This window comes from Oncorhynchus masou, chromosome 24 (assembly GCF_036934945.1).
Source record: "Oncorhynchus masou masou isolate Uvic2021 chromosome 24, UVic_Omas_1.1, whole genome shotgun sequence".
In the NCBI taxonomy this organism is placed as follows: domain Eukaryota; kingdom Metazoa; phylum Chordata; class Actinopteri; order Salmoniformes; family Salmonidae; genus Oncorhynchus; species Oncorhynchus masou.
The window spans coordinates 46,534,382-46,553,788 of record NC_088235.1 but is presented as its reverse complement, the minus strand read 5'-3'; the positions used below and the strand labels follow the sequence as shown (position 1 = coordinate 46,553,788).

The 19,407-nt window shown below is 43.4% G+C and overlaps 1 protein-coding gene across 1 annotated transcript in view; it reads right to left on the bottom strand.

Annotated features, from left to right (window-relative positions):
- The window catches only part of LOC135512267 (attractin-like protein 1), a 334,131-nt gene that overhangs the window by 17,099 nt on the left and 297,625 nt on the right, over positions 1-19,407 (bottom strand). The window contains exon 29 of the mRNA XM_064934112.1: positions 4,230-4,344. Coding sequence (XP_064790184.1) covers positions 4,230-4,344 — 115 coding nt within the window. The remainder of the gene's footprint in view (positions 1-4,229; positions 4,345-19,407) is intronic.

Genomic DNA, 19,407 nt, shown 5'->3' with positions numbered 1-19,407 from the left:
ACAGATATGACAGCTTGTTACACAAAAGAAAAGGGGCTGGGTTTGAGTGAAGGAGCGGGAAGACTGAGGAAAAAAGGGAAGAAGCTGTGCTATCGTAAATACAGTATCTTATGCATTCTAAATTACTGCCCATTTGGAAAAGGAAAATGCAATAAATATTTGCTATGAGCTGCGCTTCGGTAGGTTGGTGGTAGATGGAAGGCCGTTTTGCTCAACCGAGTCCTTTGAAGAATGTCTCTGGTTGTCAATTGGATACGATGTAGTAGCTTCGTTGTGTGGTAGACGGGATACTCTGTCGGTTCCTCCCTAACCTGCGTTTGCAGCTGCTGTAGCTAACTCAACGGCTAGGAGGTATCACATCTGTAGTGAATAAGAGTTCAAAGTTCATACCATTCGCAACCAAAGCTCACGCTGATGTTGGCTTCATGCTGTAGTTATTATCTGAACCATTCTGACATCGGACCATCGTCCTACATCCTCGGAACAGGAGGTTATATTGTCGTCAAGGGCTTATATAGGAAGGGAGAGGAGGGCGTGTTTGAAAAGTTTTATAGCCCATGTCCCTTCACAGGGGAGGGCCACTGATTGAGCAGAGCCCTATCTTATGAAAACCCAAATCTCACATTTTTGAAGCTAAAATCACATTTCATCCCATCACGAAACATTTCATATTCAAACATTTAAATTGAACAACAATTCCATGTGAATCCGATAACTTTGATGTGTAGACTTTCCCCTGTAGAATTTATGTCATCTTATCATTGATGAGATGTCTCAGATGACAACCGAACTGACATCATATTCATTAAGTACCACCGCATATGTTAAATTGGTCGGATTACCAGAATATTGTTAATTTCCCCCCACCTTCTGATGTTCCCAGAATCTCTATGTTAACCAAGGGTTTGCAAATATAACATCAGTAGGGTAGAGAGAGGAAAAAGGGGGGAAGAGGTATTTATGACTGTCATAAACCTAACCCCAGGCCAACGTCATTACATACTCCTGTAATAAGAAATAGACAAAGAAGGACTCACTCATACACACCTCAAACACACAGACTCCGTACTCAAATATACACTCACATACACCCATACTCACAAACATATGCACACACAGCCAACGCTGATGTCCCATATACACTGAGCGTACAAAACATTAGGAACAGTTTTCTAATATTGAGTTGCACTTTCCCTCTTGCCTTCAGAACCGCCTCAATTCGTCAGGGCATGGACTCTACAAGGTGTCGAAAGCGTTCCATAGGGATGCTGGCCCATATTGACTCCAATGCTTCTCACAGTTGTGCCAAGTTGGCTGGATGTCCTTTGGGTGGTGGACCATTCTTGATACATACGGGAAAATGTTGAGTGTGAAAAACCCAGCAGCTTTGCAGTTCTTAACACAAGCCAGTGCACCTGGCACCTACTACCATACCCCGTTCAAAGGCACCTGAATCTTTTGTTTCCCTACTCACCCTCTGAATGGCACACACACACAAAATCCATGTCTCAATTGTCTCAAGGCTTAAAAAGCCTTCTTCAACCTGTCTCATCCCCTTCAACTATACTGATTGAAGTGGATTTAACATGTGAAAGCTATTGATGTCACATGTTCAGGTGTTCCTGTTTTGTACACTCAGTGTATATAGAGACATTAAACACTGGACCATTTATTTTATACTGTCTTTCACACTGTGTATTCATATATAGTATTCTTCATATAGCTTATTCTAATATACTGTATCTTCTACTGTACATTGCATTTTTGTTACAATGTTTATACACACTGCGTATTAATGTACTGGATTCTTAATTATATACTAGATTACTGTATATACCGGAATCTTTTTCATATACCATATTCTTCATATAGCTCATTACATTTTTTTCATATAGTGTGTGTATATATATATATATCTAGTATATAATTTTCATATAGTACATTGCATTTTTGATTCACTGTACACTGTATATTTTTGATTCACTGTTTATACACACCGCCTGTATTTATATACTGGATTCTTGACACAGCTCACTGTAATATACAGTATCTACTGCTGTACATATAATTCTTTGTATATCTTTTTGGTGTATATACGCATAGATTGCATTTGGATTACTGATGCAGTGTTATTTGTGCTGTTAACTAGATTTGTCCTGACATTCTTAAATTATTGTTTTTTACTGTTATTTGTGTACTTGTTTGACATTTCTACTGCATTCTTAGGAGCTAGTAACACAAGCATTTCGCTACATCCACTATAACATCTGCTAAACTGTGTACATGACCTATTAACTTTGATTTATAAAGCGCACTTATGCACAAACACACACCCACACACACATGCACTCACATGCTAACTGGTGTTAGCATCTCTTCCTGACCAGTTTTCCCACATCAGATGGGTCAAGACAAATAGCTATTTCCAGTTACCACCCCCAGTGTTCCATAAAGGGAAAGGGGGATACCTAGTCAGTTGTACAACTGAATGCATTCAACTGAAATGTGACTTCAGCATTTAACCCAACCCCTCTGAATCAGAGAGGTGCGGGGGGCTGCCATAATCGACATCCACTTCTTCGGCGCCCGGGGAATGGTGGGTTAACTGCCTTGCTCAGGGGCAGAACGACAGATTTGTACCTTGTCAGCTCAGGGATTCTAAAGCCCCTATGGCATCTGACCACATCTCTCTCTTTCTCTACCCGGTTTCACAGCACTGCTTCAGCACTTACTGCAGAGTGACAGTTCTATTTCTATAGTTCCATGTATGATATGCATATAAAGTACTTAATCACCACAATATTACCGAATACAACTGTTCGACCACTGCAATACCAAACGAGCAATCAACACAATTTTAATTCAGAACATTTTTCAATCAAGACACAGGTCAACAAACGTCTCACCCATCGGAGCATTTCTGGGCAAATTGGACACAAATCTTTGCAAACTGACATCCAAAATGTCAGAATTTCTGTAGCAAAATCAAGCCTTTTTGCCCGCAACTATCACAAAAAAGAACTGTGAAATCATGCAGGATCTGACATACTGCACAGTATGCATTTACCCAGCATGTGTAGCCAATACTGTAGCCTGTACTTACTGGCTGCACTTATCAGCTCCTACTATTTGCCCAGTACCTGGTGGCTTTAAAGGCTCCTCTAAATGTAATGCAAGCAGCTTTTCCCAGTATGAGAACCTGATGCTTTGCAAAGTGCTTAATTTTAGCTGTCTTTTACAGGCTTCCTGCTGCAGTCACTTTTACACCTGCTCGTATTTCAGCTCATGTATTATACCTACACGATGAGCCGACAGCAGCCTCTCAGAAAGCCCTGGGCTTCAGGGGAAAAGGAAAAGGAGAGAAATAAAATAAGTGAGAAAGCTTGAGAAAAAGGGAGAAAGAGAGAGGTGGTGGGAGAGGAAGAGTGAGTGAGAGAGGGAGAGAGAGAGAGATAACGTGTGGGTGCGTATATGAGTGACAGAGGGAAAGCGATATTTTGATGGCTGCTGACAGTGCTAAAAGTTCTAAAGCATTCCCGAGCTCATCTCTGTGACACTGGGTGCCATTCAAATGGTCATCTCCCTATTCATTTACCTACAGCACAGCGGCATATTTAGCACCTCTGAAATATCACAGATCGTCTTAGGAGAAACATGAGCTCATCTGGCCTCTGCTGAAAAACCTATTGGAGGGAACAATCGATCCAACAGCCTGTTAATTCCTCCAGGTATAACATGGCTTTTTCTGTCTCTCTCAAAACAAAGCCCCTAATAGTTGATAGATCAGGTATATCTGTGTCCATTCAAACACAGATGGTACACGGATTTCCAAATTGAACTGCCAGAAGTAGAGAAATAGACACTCTGGCAGATATTGGGTTCTAGTAGCGATAAAGGGGAGGTGGGGTTGGGATCTAACAGAAAGAGGCGATAGGTGAGGGAGGCAGGGGAGAAAGGGAGGATGGGGGAGGAGAAGAGTCTCCACATCTCAAATATGTCATGCTTCAGTTAGCATCTGTCTAGAGAGACTCTTGAAGTCTTGAACCGGTAGGGAGACAGAGAGAGAGATTTTCTAAATTGAACTTTATCTTTCCCTCTCTCTCTTTCTTTTGTTTTATATATCATGGGAGAGGAAAATAGTGGGATCTGAAGCATGTGGGTGCCTTTTAATAAGGGAGAAGGCCTGGTCTAGAAGATAGACAGTGAGTGGAGATGAGACGGGTGCTTACCAGACTGGCCAGGTGGGGGTATTCCTGAAGGCAGTCTGGGCAGACACAAGAGGACGGTCAGTACGCCGGCCCTGCTCCCCCAACATGGCTCCACTGCTATAGGCTTGGGCACAACCTGCACAGAGAGGAAGGAAGGAGCATGTCAATCAATAAACACTCCCAAATCCCATCACAAAGTGGTACGTCAGATATAGACACACCACATTTTCCCACTGTTTCTAAGAGAACATTGCAACAGTTGTGTTCCGCCAAAACTTTGCTCGTTACACGCATAGACAAAACGTATATATGCATGGATCCAGTATGGAAATGAACAGCAGAATCCACCATGTACTACATCATTGACTGGACATCTATTTGAGTTAGGCTGGAAGCCCAGGGGATGGAGGACACAACCTCACCCTGCTCCAATCTCCCCCCAGATGTGGATCTCACACACGAGGGAGCGGGCTGACTGACAGCCCTTAGAGCTCTACCTGAAGCCAGAGTAATGAATATGGATGGATGGAGGGCACAGCAGGCGCAAGGGAGGTATTCTCCTCCACTTCCCTAAGCCCTAGCCGCCCCATCCATTCCACTCAGGCAAGTTGAGGGACAGACCCTGTACACTCACTCATTCACATCCATAAAGCCATGCTCTCCTCACCAAGCAGCTCAGGACATGCCTTAAGATACCAGCCTCACTTTCTCTAAGGAAAGGGTGTCAAACATGCCCCTGTCAAGGAGGCGGGGTGTGTGTAAACAAACTGTACACCCCAAATCCTGTGTCATTACTGCCACCAGAAGCATTCCAACATGGAGGCCAAAATAACAACCATCCTACACTTTTAGCAAATGTGTCCTTCTTTTTTTCCACTCTTAAAGTACAACTCATCATCACTTACAACTGCTGTGTCAACCCTGTACCTAGACATTGTCAAAGGCAGTAAATTATTTTCCTGTAGTATGTCATTGGATGTTCAAACACACACAAAATCACAGACACGTAGAGACACCGCCTTTCAGCTTTAAGGCACATTGATCCCTGCTGTGAGATGATTAAACCAAGCGATGAGACGTTGACGCTGTCACTTGATCGTCCTCCGCGGTGCCTTGCTGCTACGCACAGCTCTCAAACACAGAACAGAAGCACAGCAGGGGGGCGTTCAGGAGAAAAATACAGAGGAAACAGGTGGCTCAAACAATGATGCTGAAGAGGAGTAGCAGGGGGAGATGCAGAAGTGATGCTAGGACAACATAGTCTAGAGCTAGAGTTGAGCAAGAGTTGAGCTTGAGGGCAGCAGCTCTATTAAAGCAAAGTCTATATGCTCCTGAAATGTCTTTGTTATAAGGTCTCTCTAGCACTGGGTGCTAGTACCTGTCAGAAGGAGCTCTATTCAGCTTGACCCCGGTACCACACCACAGGAGTCAGGTCAGTTGGACTGTGTTTACTCCTGGTGTCTGTTCTGGTCTGAGGAGGATCCGAGAGGAGACCGATGCGGTTGTTTACCAAAAAAAATAAAAAGGAAAGAGGGCTTGACCTCTGGTCATCTAGATCAACGTCCAGTCGGCAGATGATCGCAGAGAAGCCTTCTCTTGCATAGGCTTGGTTGCAGTACCAGCACCCTACTTTAATCTACTTTACACTACAACTGACACACAGTTTCAGTTGGAACGCATCAAAGGTGTGTCGATATGGTGAAATGAAGGTGGATAGAGCATTCAGTCAGTACTTGAAGGGAGCCTTTCCTCTTCACAGTACTCTGCCACAAGTGCTTGTCTCCTTGGGTAGAGCTCCCTTAGAGAGTAGCCTGTACAGTCCAGCCACATATCTCTCCAGAAACCTCACTTCAGCTGTGCCTGCCTTCCCTTGTTCTCCCCAGAGACATGGTGGCAATGCTGGGTGCTCTACCTGAGATGTACTATCCATCTACTGTACTGCTCTTATTTTCTGGTCTTCTTCCCTCTCCTCTGCTCCCCTCACTTATTTTGGGCTTTCACTCTTCCCTCTTTGCACTTACGTATACTCTCTGTTCTGCTCCAGCCCTGTAACTCTTTCCTCCTCCTCTCACCTCCTCTATCACAGAAGTCATGGAGACCATTATACAGGCACTTAAAATGAAATGCATATGAAGCTTTCTTCACAAAAAATATGAAGTCAATTAAAGGGGAAAGAGAGAGAGAGAGAGAGAGAGAGAGAGAGAGAGAGAGAGAAAAAAAAAGAGACCAAGTGAGAGACAGAGAGAGAAAGGGAGAAAGAGAGGCGCTTGATAGGAGTACAATGTGTGAGATGCCCTACCACCCAAGTGGCCTGTAATTAAGTCCAAACATAAAAACAATGAACAATTATCAAAATGGCAAGTACAAACCAGCAGTCACAGGGACCATGTAATAGCCCCAACAACACAGTGCACGTCTGAAAGAGTGCCAATCCATCCCAATTCCTCTATTACACCCACACACACGCATGCACATAGACTCACGACACAGAAAGCCCACTAACACCACACTACTAAAGCCTGCTGCCCCCTGCCCCTTCCCTTCCATAGGCCCCATTGCTAATAGGTTTAAGTGCTGAAGCATACAGCATAATTACAGGGTAGCGCCTCCCATGTTTGTTTTGTGTTTAGAGGCATTAAGAAACAAACAATTTGCCAGTTCTCTGAAAGAGGAAATCGGTTCACGTAAAGAGCCATCTCTGGTAGAACAGAGTGCAACACTATGCCACATCCAGGAGGTTCTTATTAGAGTGCGACGGCCGCAAGCAACACTGCTACCAATTAAAAGAGCCGAGAAACACAACACAACAATTAGTGGCCATGATGATGTGTTTCCATTTGGAGCGTCAGAGAGAAACAGGTGCTAGAGGAACCTGGCGGAACCTCGTAACTGAAGCTGTCTTACAGGGGTCTGGAACAAGCAGCTCATTTGAATGGCATTTCTGCAGAAGAAAATACATCCGACACGTTCATGTCAGTGTTGAGTGTTACTAACATATGTTTGCCAAAAGTACAGAATAGTATATATATATATATATATATTCAACTTTGTGCACCCTGCAATCACTACAATACTATACATGAACTTTGCATTCATGAAATGGACAAATTCATGTAGCATGATTTAACGCCCTAGAGTCTGAGCCATTCATCTACAGTGCCTTGCGAAAGTATTCGGCCCCCTTGAACTTTGCGACCTTTTGACACATTTCAGGCTTCAAACATAAAGATATAAAACTGTATTTTTTTGTGAAGAATCAACAACAAGTGGGACACAATCATGAAGTGGAACGACATTTATTGGATATTTCAAACTTTTTTAACAAATCAAAAACTGAAAAATTGGGTGTGGAAAATTATTCAGCCCCCTTAAGTTAATACTTTGTAGCTCCACCTTTTGCTGCGATTACAGTTGTAAGTCGCTTGGGGTATGTCTCTATCAGTTTTGCACATCGAGAGACTGACATTTTTTCCCATTCCTCCTTGCAAAACAGCTCGAGCTCAGTGAGGTTGGATGGAGAGCATTTGTGAACAGCAGTTTTCAGTTCTTTCCACAGATTCTCGATTGGATTCACGTCTAGACTTTGACTTGGCCATTCTAACACCTGGATATGTTTATTTTTGAACCATTCCATTGTAGATTTTGCTTTATGTTTTGGAGCAGACTCCATCAGGTTTTCTTCCAGAATGGTCCTGTATTTGGCTCCATCCATCTTCCCATCAATTTTAACCATCTTCCCTGTCCCTGCTGAAGAAAAGCAGGCCCAAACCATGATGCTGCCACCACCATGTTTGACAGTGGTTATGGTGTGTTCAGGGTGATGAGCTGTGTTGCTTTTACGCCAAACATAACGTTTTGCATTGTTGCCAAAAAGTTCAATTTTGGTTTCATCTGACCAGAGCACCTTCTTCCACATGTTTGGTGTGTCTCCCAGGTGGCTTGTGGCAAACTTTAAACGACACTTTTTATGGATATCTTTAAGAAATGGCTTTCTTCTTGCCACTCTTCCATAAAGGCCAGATTTGTGCATTATACGACTGATTGTTGTCCTATGGACAGAGTCTCCCACCTCAGCTGTAGATCTCTGCAGTTCATCCAGAGTGATCATGGGCCTCTTGGCTGCATCTCTGATCAGTCTTCTCCTTGTATGAGCTGAAAGTTTAGAGGGACGGCCAGGTCTTGGTAGATTTGCAGTGGTCTGATACTCCTTCCATTTCAATATTATCGCTTGCACAGTGCTCCTTGGGATGTTTAAAGCTTGGGAAATCTTTTTGTATCCAAATCCGGCTTTAAACTTCTTCACAACAGTATCTCGGACCTGCCTGGTGTGTTCCTTGTTCTTCATGATGCTCTCTGCGCTTTTAACGGACCTCTGAGACTATCACAGTGCAGGTGCATTTATACGGAGACTTGATTACACACAGGTGGATTGTATTTGTCATCATTAGTCATTTAGGTCAACATTGGATCATTCAGAGATCCTCACTGAACTTCTGGAGAGAGTTGTCTGCACTGAAAGTAAAGGGGCTGAATAATTTTGCATGCCCAATTTTTCAGTTTTTGATTTGTTAAAAAAGTTTGAAATATCCAATAAATGTCGTTCCACTTCATGATTGTGTCCCACTTGTTGTTGATTCTTCACAAAAAAATACAGTTTTATATCTTTATGTTTGAAGCCTGAAATGTGGCAAAAGGTCACAAAGTTCAAGGGGGCCGAATACTTTCGCAAGGCACTGTATATCTACTACCCTAACACATAATTGTTTTAAGATAATAATAATATGGACCATCCAGCTACCTATTTGATTTTGTATAGCACCTTTTTTCCCATGGAGAAAGATCATGAAAGTATGTGTCCTGGTGTGGGACTGGCTCCTTTGATCCTGACCGCTGAAAACACATACACATTCGTTCAGCTGGGAACGACTGGACCTGACGCTCCTCGTTTCCCCTCAGACTGAGCGGATACAACCGTTAGCCAGCATGCAATTACACACACTCACACACACTCACACTCACACACAAGGCAACGCTAACAAATCTAAAAAGATTGTCATCACATCATTCAAAAAGTTACAGTGATATGCAACTTGGCACAGATATTTCTACAGTGTAGTTAGAAATGTACTGCAATCTCTCATAGGGTTTCCTCCAGGAGAAGGAGGACAGAGGAAACCCTACTCTGGCTGTGTCTCATCTGTTTAAAAGGCATCTTTAACACTGATTTATCTTCCTGGAAGACAGCTTCAGAGGGCCGTACATCTCCCCGCAGCCGCACGGCCACACATTTTTGTCCGTTTAATTTCAATCCTCATTAATAGGTATTCTATTAAAATGACACCTTCAAGACGAGTGGCATTAAAAGAGTGGAGGAGTAAGTGATGAAGTTGTCCTGAACAGTAGCGTGCAACTTACAGCCCCCCCCCACCCCCACCCCCACCCACCCAGCCCTGGCTCCCCTCCTAAATTAATCAGCTTAAGTAGTAAGGACAAGGAAGTAGAGCAGAGAGAGAGAGAAAGTAGCAGGGCCAGGGTGAGGGTAAGGGTGAGACTTCTGGCAGCCATTTCGGACTAGAGAAAGATTGCTGAGCTGTACAGTAGAAAAGCTTTTACAAGCATGCAACACTAAAAGGAGATAACATTAACTGTATTTCCTGACCTGAGGAGAATTTGAGAGACATTCAGCTCCATTAGTCTTTCATATCTGAAGTGGGGGAATTTTCCACTGGAAAGAGCCTGAAGGGGGGGCTAACACTACATTCAACTTTGACATTATAAAGGACCGCGACAGACAAAGAATACCACATAGTAGTGCTAGTGTATAAAGGCACACCTTGACACTGTAGAAGGGGCAAACCACTTGAATCCACTGTCCCATATCTGCCCATTATGTTTCCCTCTTCCCCTGGGGAAGTAAGGGTTTCTTCTAGCTCTTAGATCACTCTCCTCCCTTTCACCCCACATGGAGAGAGATAAACTGAGAGAGAGATTGAGAGAGAGAAAGTGAAAAAGAGAGAGGCATTCCAGGAGGAAGCTTGTAAAATGGCTAACCCATCCAATCTCTTCCCCTTCCTCTCTTGTCTCCTGGCTCACACTGACTAAATAAAACTTGGTTTGAGCTGTCCCTTCCAAGAGAAAAGTGGTCAATTCCCATGCACTTAAAGGTGGGAGGAATAGATGGCTAAATAGTTTGCTGGGCAGTGTGAATGATGGCAGAGGTTAACCTTTCTCTGCTGTAGTCCTATTTTACTATTCCTTTCTGCTTTGGTGGTTTTCTTATAATAATGTTCTTAAGAGATCCCCGTTGGATTGATCAACTCTGACATAAACACAGGGTTGAGAAAAGTCACTTGGCATGTCTATTTTTCTCCCTCCAAAACACAGAGAATGCAGTATAAAACAGTAAAATATATGATTTTAACAGTGTCTCAAGATGCCTCTGTCACCTCTCTCTGCCTAATTTCTCAACCACCTACCCTGTGCACCTTGCATATCTATTCTGTAAGACTTGAGTTCTGTTAGTATTCTGTTCGGCCAGAGTTCCTTCAACTCAGGGAGTTTTCTGCACAGCCTCCAGCCAACATCAATTTTCAGGTAGCGTTAGCATTCGTTAGCCATACCAGATGTAGACAACGGCGCAGTCACTAAGAGGCTCTTACAAACAGCGATACAAAGGGGCCATCAGTACTAAGTGGTGAATAGTAAAAGTGATGGAAGAGGGTGTCCACTGAGAAACACGCTGCTCCTAGTTGGTAATAGATAGATGGAGGAGAGTAGGGGAAAACAGGGCCATGGTATAACAACGTCTACAGTATGGGAAGAAAAACAAAAAATAGAGAGAGAGGGGTGGAAAAGACAGAAAACATTGTGATATATGTATAAGGAGAGGAATTGTGGGTTTTAGAGAGGGAGGGGATGGTGATCTGGGCTTGGTAATTAAGATGCGTGTGGTCATATCCTGTCCCCTACTAGAGTTCATGTAGTGTATGTGGGTCACATGTCAGTGGACATGCACATCCCCTCAATTGCCATAAACAGCTAGGGAAAAAAGGTGAACCGCTCGAGCCAATCAGAGAGAAGAATCATGCAAATATATGTCTGCTGTGTAAAAATGTACCTCACAGGCACGAACGTAAAGCTGTCGTCTCTGATTCAGACATAGCTCAAACCATCCCACTTAATCAAAAGCCGATGAATACCAAATGCCTTGTTAAATCTTTTCTCTCAAATCAAATCAAATCAAATCTTCCCCACCTTCCATATGAAATGCCATCATACGCAGATGTGTGTGTGTGTGTGTGTGTGTGACTTTGATCATCAGGCAGGTTGAATTAATGCATTCCCAGCACAAAGGATAACAGATTACTCTCAGAGCATATTCAACTTTTAGACACAATGCAGAGCCTGCTGGGGTATAATAATGTCACCCTTTCATTAACATGCCTTTCACATGAACTACTTTGCTGAATAGGCCTACCATATACAGTATGCCTGCAGAAGCACTTACATACAGGTAACTGCCAAAATAAAGGAAACATAAAATGTCTTAATAGGGCATTGGGCCACCACGAGCCGCCAGAACCGTTTTAATGCACCTTGGCATAGATTCTACAAGTGTCTGGAACTCTATTGGAGGGATGCGACACCATTCTTCCAATAGATATTCCATCATTTGGTGTGTTGTTGGTGGTGGAAAACGCTGTCTCAGGCACCGCACCAGATTCTCCCATAAGTGTTCAAGTAGGTTGAGATCTGGTGACTGAGACAAACACATACACACACACCATTTAAACCCTGTATGCTCCTTTGAGAACTATTTTTCAAAGTCACTGCTTAATTAACTTAGGAACCAGACCTGTGTAGAAGCACCTTCAAAATACTTTGTACCCCAGAGAAGGAGACACTGAGGCATCCCTGCTACGTTCACACAACTCTTATTAATCACCTGGCTGGCTTGCTCTGACAAGGCAAAAAATAAACCCTTAAACCAAAGCCAAACACCAAAAGCCATCTTGTTTCTGTCTTATCCTACACCAGGAGGGCCATGATGAAAGATTCAGCCAACAGCCACGTAACATTTATTCACCTGACTTACCCTAACAAGGCAAAAGCCCCAAATAAGAACAAGGCGGCAGAAAGCAAAGTTTTAATCACCATCGATTTGTACCCACATCTCAAGGCAATCTGGAATGAATTCCCTGTAATGCCCTTTTGAGTGATAATGGATCTCCAAACAGCTTGTGCTTTTCTAGCTGGAGAGGTGAAAGGGGGAGAGATGGATGAGGCAAGATTAGGGCTGTGGCGGTCATTAACTTTTGTCAGCCGGTGATTGTCAATCAAATAAAATAAATGTTTATTTGTCACATCTGCCGAATACAACAGGTATAGTAGACCTTACAGTGAAATGCTTACTTACAAGCCCTTAACCAACAATGCAGTTTTAAGAAAATGCCTAAAAAAATAAAGGTAAGCGATAAGAACAACAAATAATTAAAGAGCAGCAGTAAATAACAATAGCGGGGCTATATACAGGGGTTACCGGTACAGAGTCTATGTCAATGTGCAGGGGAACCGGTGTCGAGGTAATTGAGGTAATATGTACATGTAGGTATCAAAATTAATATGGATAGATAATAACAGAGAACAGCAGCAGCGTTCAAGAGAGGGGGGCGCTCTGGTACCACTTGCCGTGCGGTTGCAGAGAGAACAGTCTTTGACCGTTTTTAGAGCCTTCCTCTGACATCGCCTGGTATAGAGGTCCTGGATGGCAGGATGCTTGGCCCCGGTGATGTACTGGGCTGTATGCACTACCCTCTGTAGTGTCTTGCGGTCGGAGGCCGAGCAGTTGCCTTACCAGGCAGTAATGCAACCCGTCAGGATGATCTCGATGGTGCAGCTGTAAAACCTTTTGAGGATCTGACCAGTGCCATATCTTTTCAGTCTCCTGAGGGGGAATATATTTTGTCGTGCCCTCTTCACAACTGTCTTGGTGTGCTTAGACCATGTTAGTTTGTTGGTGATGTGGACGCCAAGGAACTTGAAGCTCTCAACCTGTTCCACTACAGCCCCGTCAATGAGAATGGGGGAGTGCTCGGTCCTCCTTTTCCTGTAGTCCACCATCATCTCCTTTGTATTGATCACGTTGAGGGAGAGGTTGTTGTCATTGCACCATACGGTCAGGTCTCTGACCTCCTCCCTATAGGCTGTCTCATTGTTGTCGGTGATCAGGCGTACCACTGCTGTGTCATCAGCAAACTTAATGATGGTGTTGGAGTCGTGCCTGGCCGTGCAGTCATGAGTGAAAAGGGAGTACAAGAGGGGGCTGAGCACGCACCCCTGAGGGGCCCCCGTGTTGAGGATCAGCGTTGCAGATGTGTTGTTACCTACCCTTACCACCTGGGGGGTTTGGCCCATCAGGAAGTACAGTATCCAGTTGCAGATAGAGGTGTTTAGGCCCAGTGTCCTTAGCTTAGTGATGAGCTTTGAGGGCACTATGGTGTTGAACGCTGAGCTATACTCAATGAATAGCATTCTCACATTTCTTTTGTCCAGGTGTGAAAGGGCAGTGTGGAGTGCAATAGAGAGAGCATCATCTGTGGATCTGTTGGTGCGGTATGCAAATTGGAGTGAGTCTAGGGTTTCTGGGATAATGGTGTTGATGTGAGCCGCCTTTCAAAGCATTTCATGGCTACAGATGGGGGTGCCACCGGTCGGTAGTCATTTAGGCAGGTTACCGTAGTGTTCTTGGGCACATGGACTATGGTGGTCTGCTTGAAACATGTTGGTTTATAGACTCAGACAGGGAGAGGTTGAAAATGTCAGTGAAGACACTTGCCAGTTGGTCAGCGCATGCTTGGAGTACACGTCCTGGTAATCCGTCTGGCCCTACAACCTTGTGAATGTTGACCTGTTTTGAAAGTCTTACATCGGCTGCGGAGAGCGTGATCACCGTATTTGACCGTTAATTAAAATAAACAGGTTTAGCATCTTCTGGCTTCCACGCATAGCCTTCAAGCCACTGATGCAGACCTTTGGAATATCTAAATTTTTAAAAAGCCTATTAAATCCATTTAATATAGCCTACACCATCACAATACATCCATTATTTATTTCAAACAGGTCTAAAGAAGTATGATATGAAGAAAATGTAGTCTATTTCAGAAGAACATAATAGCACATTCTGAGTTGTCCTTATCTTAGGTCCTGATCTGGCTATGCCATATGGCTGTGGGCTACACTAGTAAATTTAGTAGACAACATTTGCTTAGAATTCCATGGAATTATTTTATGTTATAGTATGAAGAATGCAATTGAACACAGCTGAATAAAATAGATTCAGATCAACTTTATTATCCCACCAAGGGGAAATTCATTTGGCATGTGCTTAAAAAGACAGTACATAAAACATGAAAACACAGAAAGGACACAACATAATGAATTAAAATTGCTTTAGCTACACATTTAAAGTGAAGGTGCAATATGCTGTATACTAGAGGGTCCAAAAGACTATCTACTATACAGCCTAATTGCTGTTGGAATAAATGAGTCTCTTTATCTATCTGTTTTGATTTTCTTTTGAAGAAGTCTCTTTCCCCTTGTCCGGCTGCTGCTGTAACTGTGTTTTGAGTGAATGGGATGAGTACTGGCCTGTAAAATGCATTCGAGTTTCATGTACAGGTTGGTGGCTGATTCTTGATCTATAAACTATCAAAATAAAGAAAGTTGCACACTCCATATATAAACTCCCAGTAATATATTGAGTATTTACCAACGTTTCGTTAAATACCAAATAAAGTACTGGGAGTTTATACATGGAGTGTGTGACTTTCTTTATTTTGATAATTTATAGTTTATTCACCTAGAGTCAGCACCTCCACACACAAAAAAATTATGGGTTTGCGCCAGCTCATGATGTTTGATTCTTTATCTATACCAATGATCCTTCCAGCCATCTTGATCAAGTGCTGAAGCTTGACTTGGTCTTACACTCCCATGTTTCCAAACACGCATATCAGACCAAAGGACAGCAGACTATGCAGGACAGATTTATAGAACATTTGTAAGATATGGCGGTCAACATTAAAATGGTTGAGTTTGCATTCAAAAAACATTCTCTGTTGCAATTTCCTTATCTTTGCATAGGCACAGCCATTGAATTTCAGATGTTTGTATATTTCGATTCCCAGGTACTTATATGTGGTCACTCTATGGACTAATTCCGCATTGATTTTCGTAGGAGGTAGTGGAATTTTGTTCCTTCTGAAAACAATTTCCATCTCTTTTGTTTGGATGTATTTAGCCTTTTCTCTGTCCAAACCTTGAAGAGAGACTTGGTCTGGATGGAGAAAAACCACAACAGCTGTGTCATCTGCATATTTAAACAATTTGTAGAATGAGTCAGAGGCTTGACAAATGTTTGTGTACATTGTGTACAGTATTGGGGTAGGTACGCAACCTTAAGGGGCTCCCGTATTCACCATTCTAGATGTTTAGTACGGTTCTCAAGGAAACTATTAATCCACTTGATCAGTAGAGAGTTGACAACCAAATTCACCAGCTTATCCACCAGTGGGTGGGGTTGGATGGTGTTAAACGCACTACTGAAGTCAATGAATACAATTGTCACTAGGCTATTTGCCTTTTCTAAATGTTCGTAGATATTGTTCAGCATGACCAGTAACGCATCATCAACACCCCCGGAGGAACGGAATGCAAATTGGTTTGAGTCTAATTGGGATGGGAGACCAGAGAGAATTTGTTTTTTAATAATCTTTTCAAAATATTTCATAGGTACAGATGTCAAGGCTACAGGGTGTAAATCGTTATTTTCGATTTTCGATTTACACTGCTGCGATGTAAAATCACACGTCAAACCTACAATAGAAACAGTTCAAATCATTAGCAAAAGCAAGGTCATTTTCAAAGGTCATACAATGTCTCTTTGGTTTGTAGCCTGTGTTTCTTACTGTCCTTGTCCTTAAAGGTTTTCAAATGTATCTTTGTATACTGCCTTGCACTCCTTGATTTTGCTTTTGAGTATCCTCTGAATATTTTTCCTTTCCTCTTTACTGCCACCTGATTTAAAACACGCGTTTTTTAATTCTCGAGTTACCTACAGTTTATTATTGGGGAAGATGTTGACTTTCTTTTTGGGAATAACTAAATCCTCACAGAAAATAATGTACTCAGAGACAGTATCCACTATCTCTTCCAGGTCATTGTGCTGTCCACCAGGGCTGCCCAGTCAGTGGACTCAAAACAATCCTGGAGGGCTTCAGTAGCTTCAGGAGTCCCGCTTTTAATCTCCGCCTTTTTAGCCTTCTCTTGCTGCAAACATGATTTGTAGACTGGGATAAGGTGAAACATGTTATGATCCGAACTCCAAAGATTGAGTAGTGCCTTGGAAAAATACACACCTGGGATGATACCATAACAGAGGTCACGACAGGCTTCATTTCAGGTAGGACATATCATATCGCTAATATGATGGTAAATGTTCAGATAGACTGTGCATGTTAAAGTCTCCCATTATTAGCGTTACTGCTTCAGGCGACTCAGTCTCAGCCTGGGATACAAGGTCATGAATCAAGCCAGTAGCTATTTGGGTGTCAGCTGAGGGGGCTTTGTAAACAATAAATAGTCGGACCTGATTTATTTCCTGTGGCAGGTAGTATGGCCGTAGGTTAAGAGCAAGGAGTTCAATGTCTTTAGTACAGACCTGGTGTTAAGTTTAAAAAACAAATCTGATTCCCTTCCATGCCTTTAACGGGAAAAGTGGCCGTTACGCCCTAGGGCTGAATATAATAATTAAAATTCCCTTCTCCCGGCTACCAATCACCCCGCTCTGAAGTTCCTCTCACTCACATGGCTCTCTCAGATATCTCAATTCTTATTAGCCAATGCCCATCACGTGATCGGGTCCTTCTCACAGGCATCTCAGCTCAAATTAGGCTACAAGTGAAGACAGACACATTGGGGGCGCAACTGTGCGCGTCCTTCTTATCGGGGCGCGTATTGAAGATGTTAGAAGAACTCTCCACATTGAATTTCCGTCAACCAACAAGATGAGTATGCCTTGCAAACAGCAATAGCACTAGATGGGTGCATTTGGAAAGTATTTTTCCACATTTTGTAAGGTTACAGACTTATTCTAAAATTGTGGATATTGTAACAATCAAGTTGCAGAAACCTCTTAAGGATGATCAATAGAAACAGGATGCACCGGACCTCTATTTAGAGTCTCATAGCAAAGGGTCTGAATACTTACAGTTGAAGTCAGAAGTTTACAAACACTTAGCCAAATACATTTAAACTCCCTGTTTTAGGTCAGTTAGGAACAGTACTTCATTTTAAGAATGTGAAATGTCAGAATAATAGTAGAGAGAATGATTTATTTCAGCTTTTATTTATTTCATCCCATTCCCAGTGGGTGAGAAGTTTACATACACTCAACAAGCTTCCCACAATAAGTTGGGTGAATTTTGGCCCATTCCTCCTGACAGAGCTGGTGAAACTGAGTCAGGATGTAGGACTCCATGCTCGCACATGCTTTTTCAGTTCTGCCCGCAAATTGTCTATAGGATTGAGGTCAGGGCTTTGTGATGGTCACTCCAATACCTTGACTTTGTTGTCCTTAAGCCATTTTGTCACAACTTTGAAAGTATGTTTGGGGTCATTGTCCATTTGGAAGACCCATTTGAGACCAAGCCTTAACTTCCTGACTGATGTCTTGAAATGTTGCTTCAATATATCCACATAATTTTCCTGCCTCATGAGGCCATCTATTTTGTGAATTGCACCAGTCCCTCCTGCAGCAAAGCACCCCCACAACATGATGCTGCCACACCCGTGCTTCACAGTTGGAATGGTGTTCTTTGGCTTGCAAGTCCCTCCCTTTTTCCTAAAAACATAACAATGGTCATTATGGCCAAACAGTTCTACACTGCTCAAACAAATAAAGGGAAAACTAAAATAACACATCCTAGATCTGAATGAATGAAATATTCTTATTAAATAGTTTTTTTCTTTACATAGTTGAATGTGCTGACAACAAAATCAGACAAAAATTATCAATGGAAATCAAACTTATCAACCTATGGAGGTCTGGATTTGGAGTCACACTCAAAATTAAACTGGAAAACCACACTTCCGGCTGATCCAACTTTGATGTAATGTCCTTAAAACAAGTCAAAATGAGGCTCAGTAGTGTGTGTGGCCTCCACGTGCCTGTATGACGTCCCTACAACGCCTGGGCATGCTCCTGATGAGGTGGCGGATGGTCTCCCGAGGGATCTTCTCCCAGACCTGGACTAAAGCATCCGCCAACTCCTGGACAGTCTGTGGTGCAACGTGGAGTTGGTGGATGGAGCGAGATATGATGTCCCAGATGTGCTCAATTGGATTCAGGTCTGGGAAACGGGCGGGCCAGTCCATAGCATCAATGCCTTCCTCTTGCAGGAACTGCTGACACACTCCAGCCACATGAGGTCTAGCATTGTTTTGCATTAGGAGGAACCCAGGGCCAACCGCACCAGCATATGGTCTCACAAGGGGTCTGAGGATCTCATCTCGGTACCTAATTGCAGTCAGGCTACCCCCGGCGAGCACATGGAGGGCTGTGCGGCCCCCCAAAGAAATGCCACCCCACACCATGACTGACCCACCGCCAAACCGTTCATGCTGGAGGATGTTGCAGGCAGCAGAACGTTCTCCACGGCGTCTCCAGACTCTGTAACGTCTGTCACGTGCTCAGTGTGAACCGACTTTCATCTGTGAAGAGCACAGGGCGCCAGTGGCGAATTTGCCAATCTTGGTGTTCTCTGGCAAATGCCAAACGTCCTGCACGGTGTTGGGCTGTAAGCACAACCCCCACGTGTGGACGTCGGGCCCTCATACCACCCTCATGGAGTCTGTGTCTGACCGTTTGAGCAGACACATGCACATTTGCTGGAGGTCATTTTGCAGGGCTCTGGCAGTGCTCCTCCTGCTCCTCCTTGCACAAAGGCGGAGGTAGCGGTCCTGCTGCTGGGTTGTTGCCCTCCTACGGCCTCCTCCACGTCTCCTGATGTACTGGCCTGTCTCCTGGTAGCGCCTCCATGCTCTGGACACTACGCTGACAGACACAGCAAACCTTCTTGCCACAGCTCGCATTGATGTGCCATCCTGGATGAGCTGTACTACCTGAGCCACTTGTGTGTGA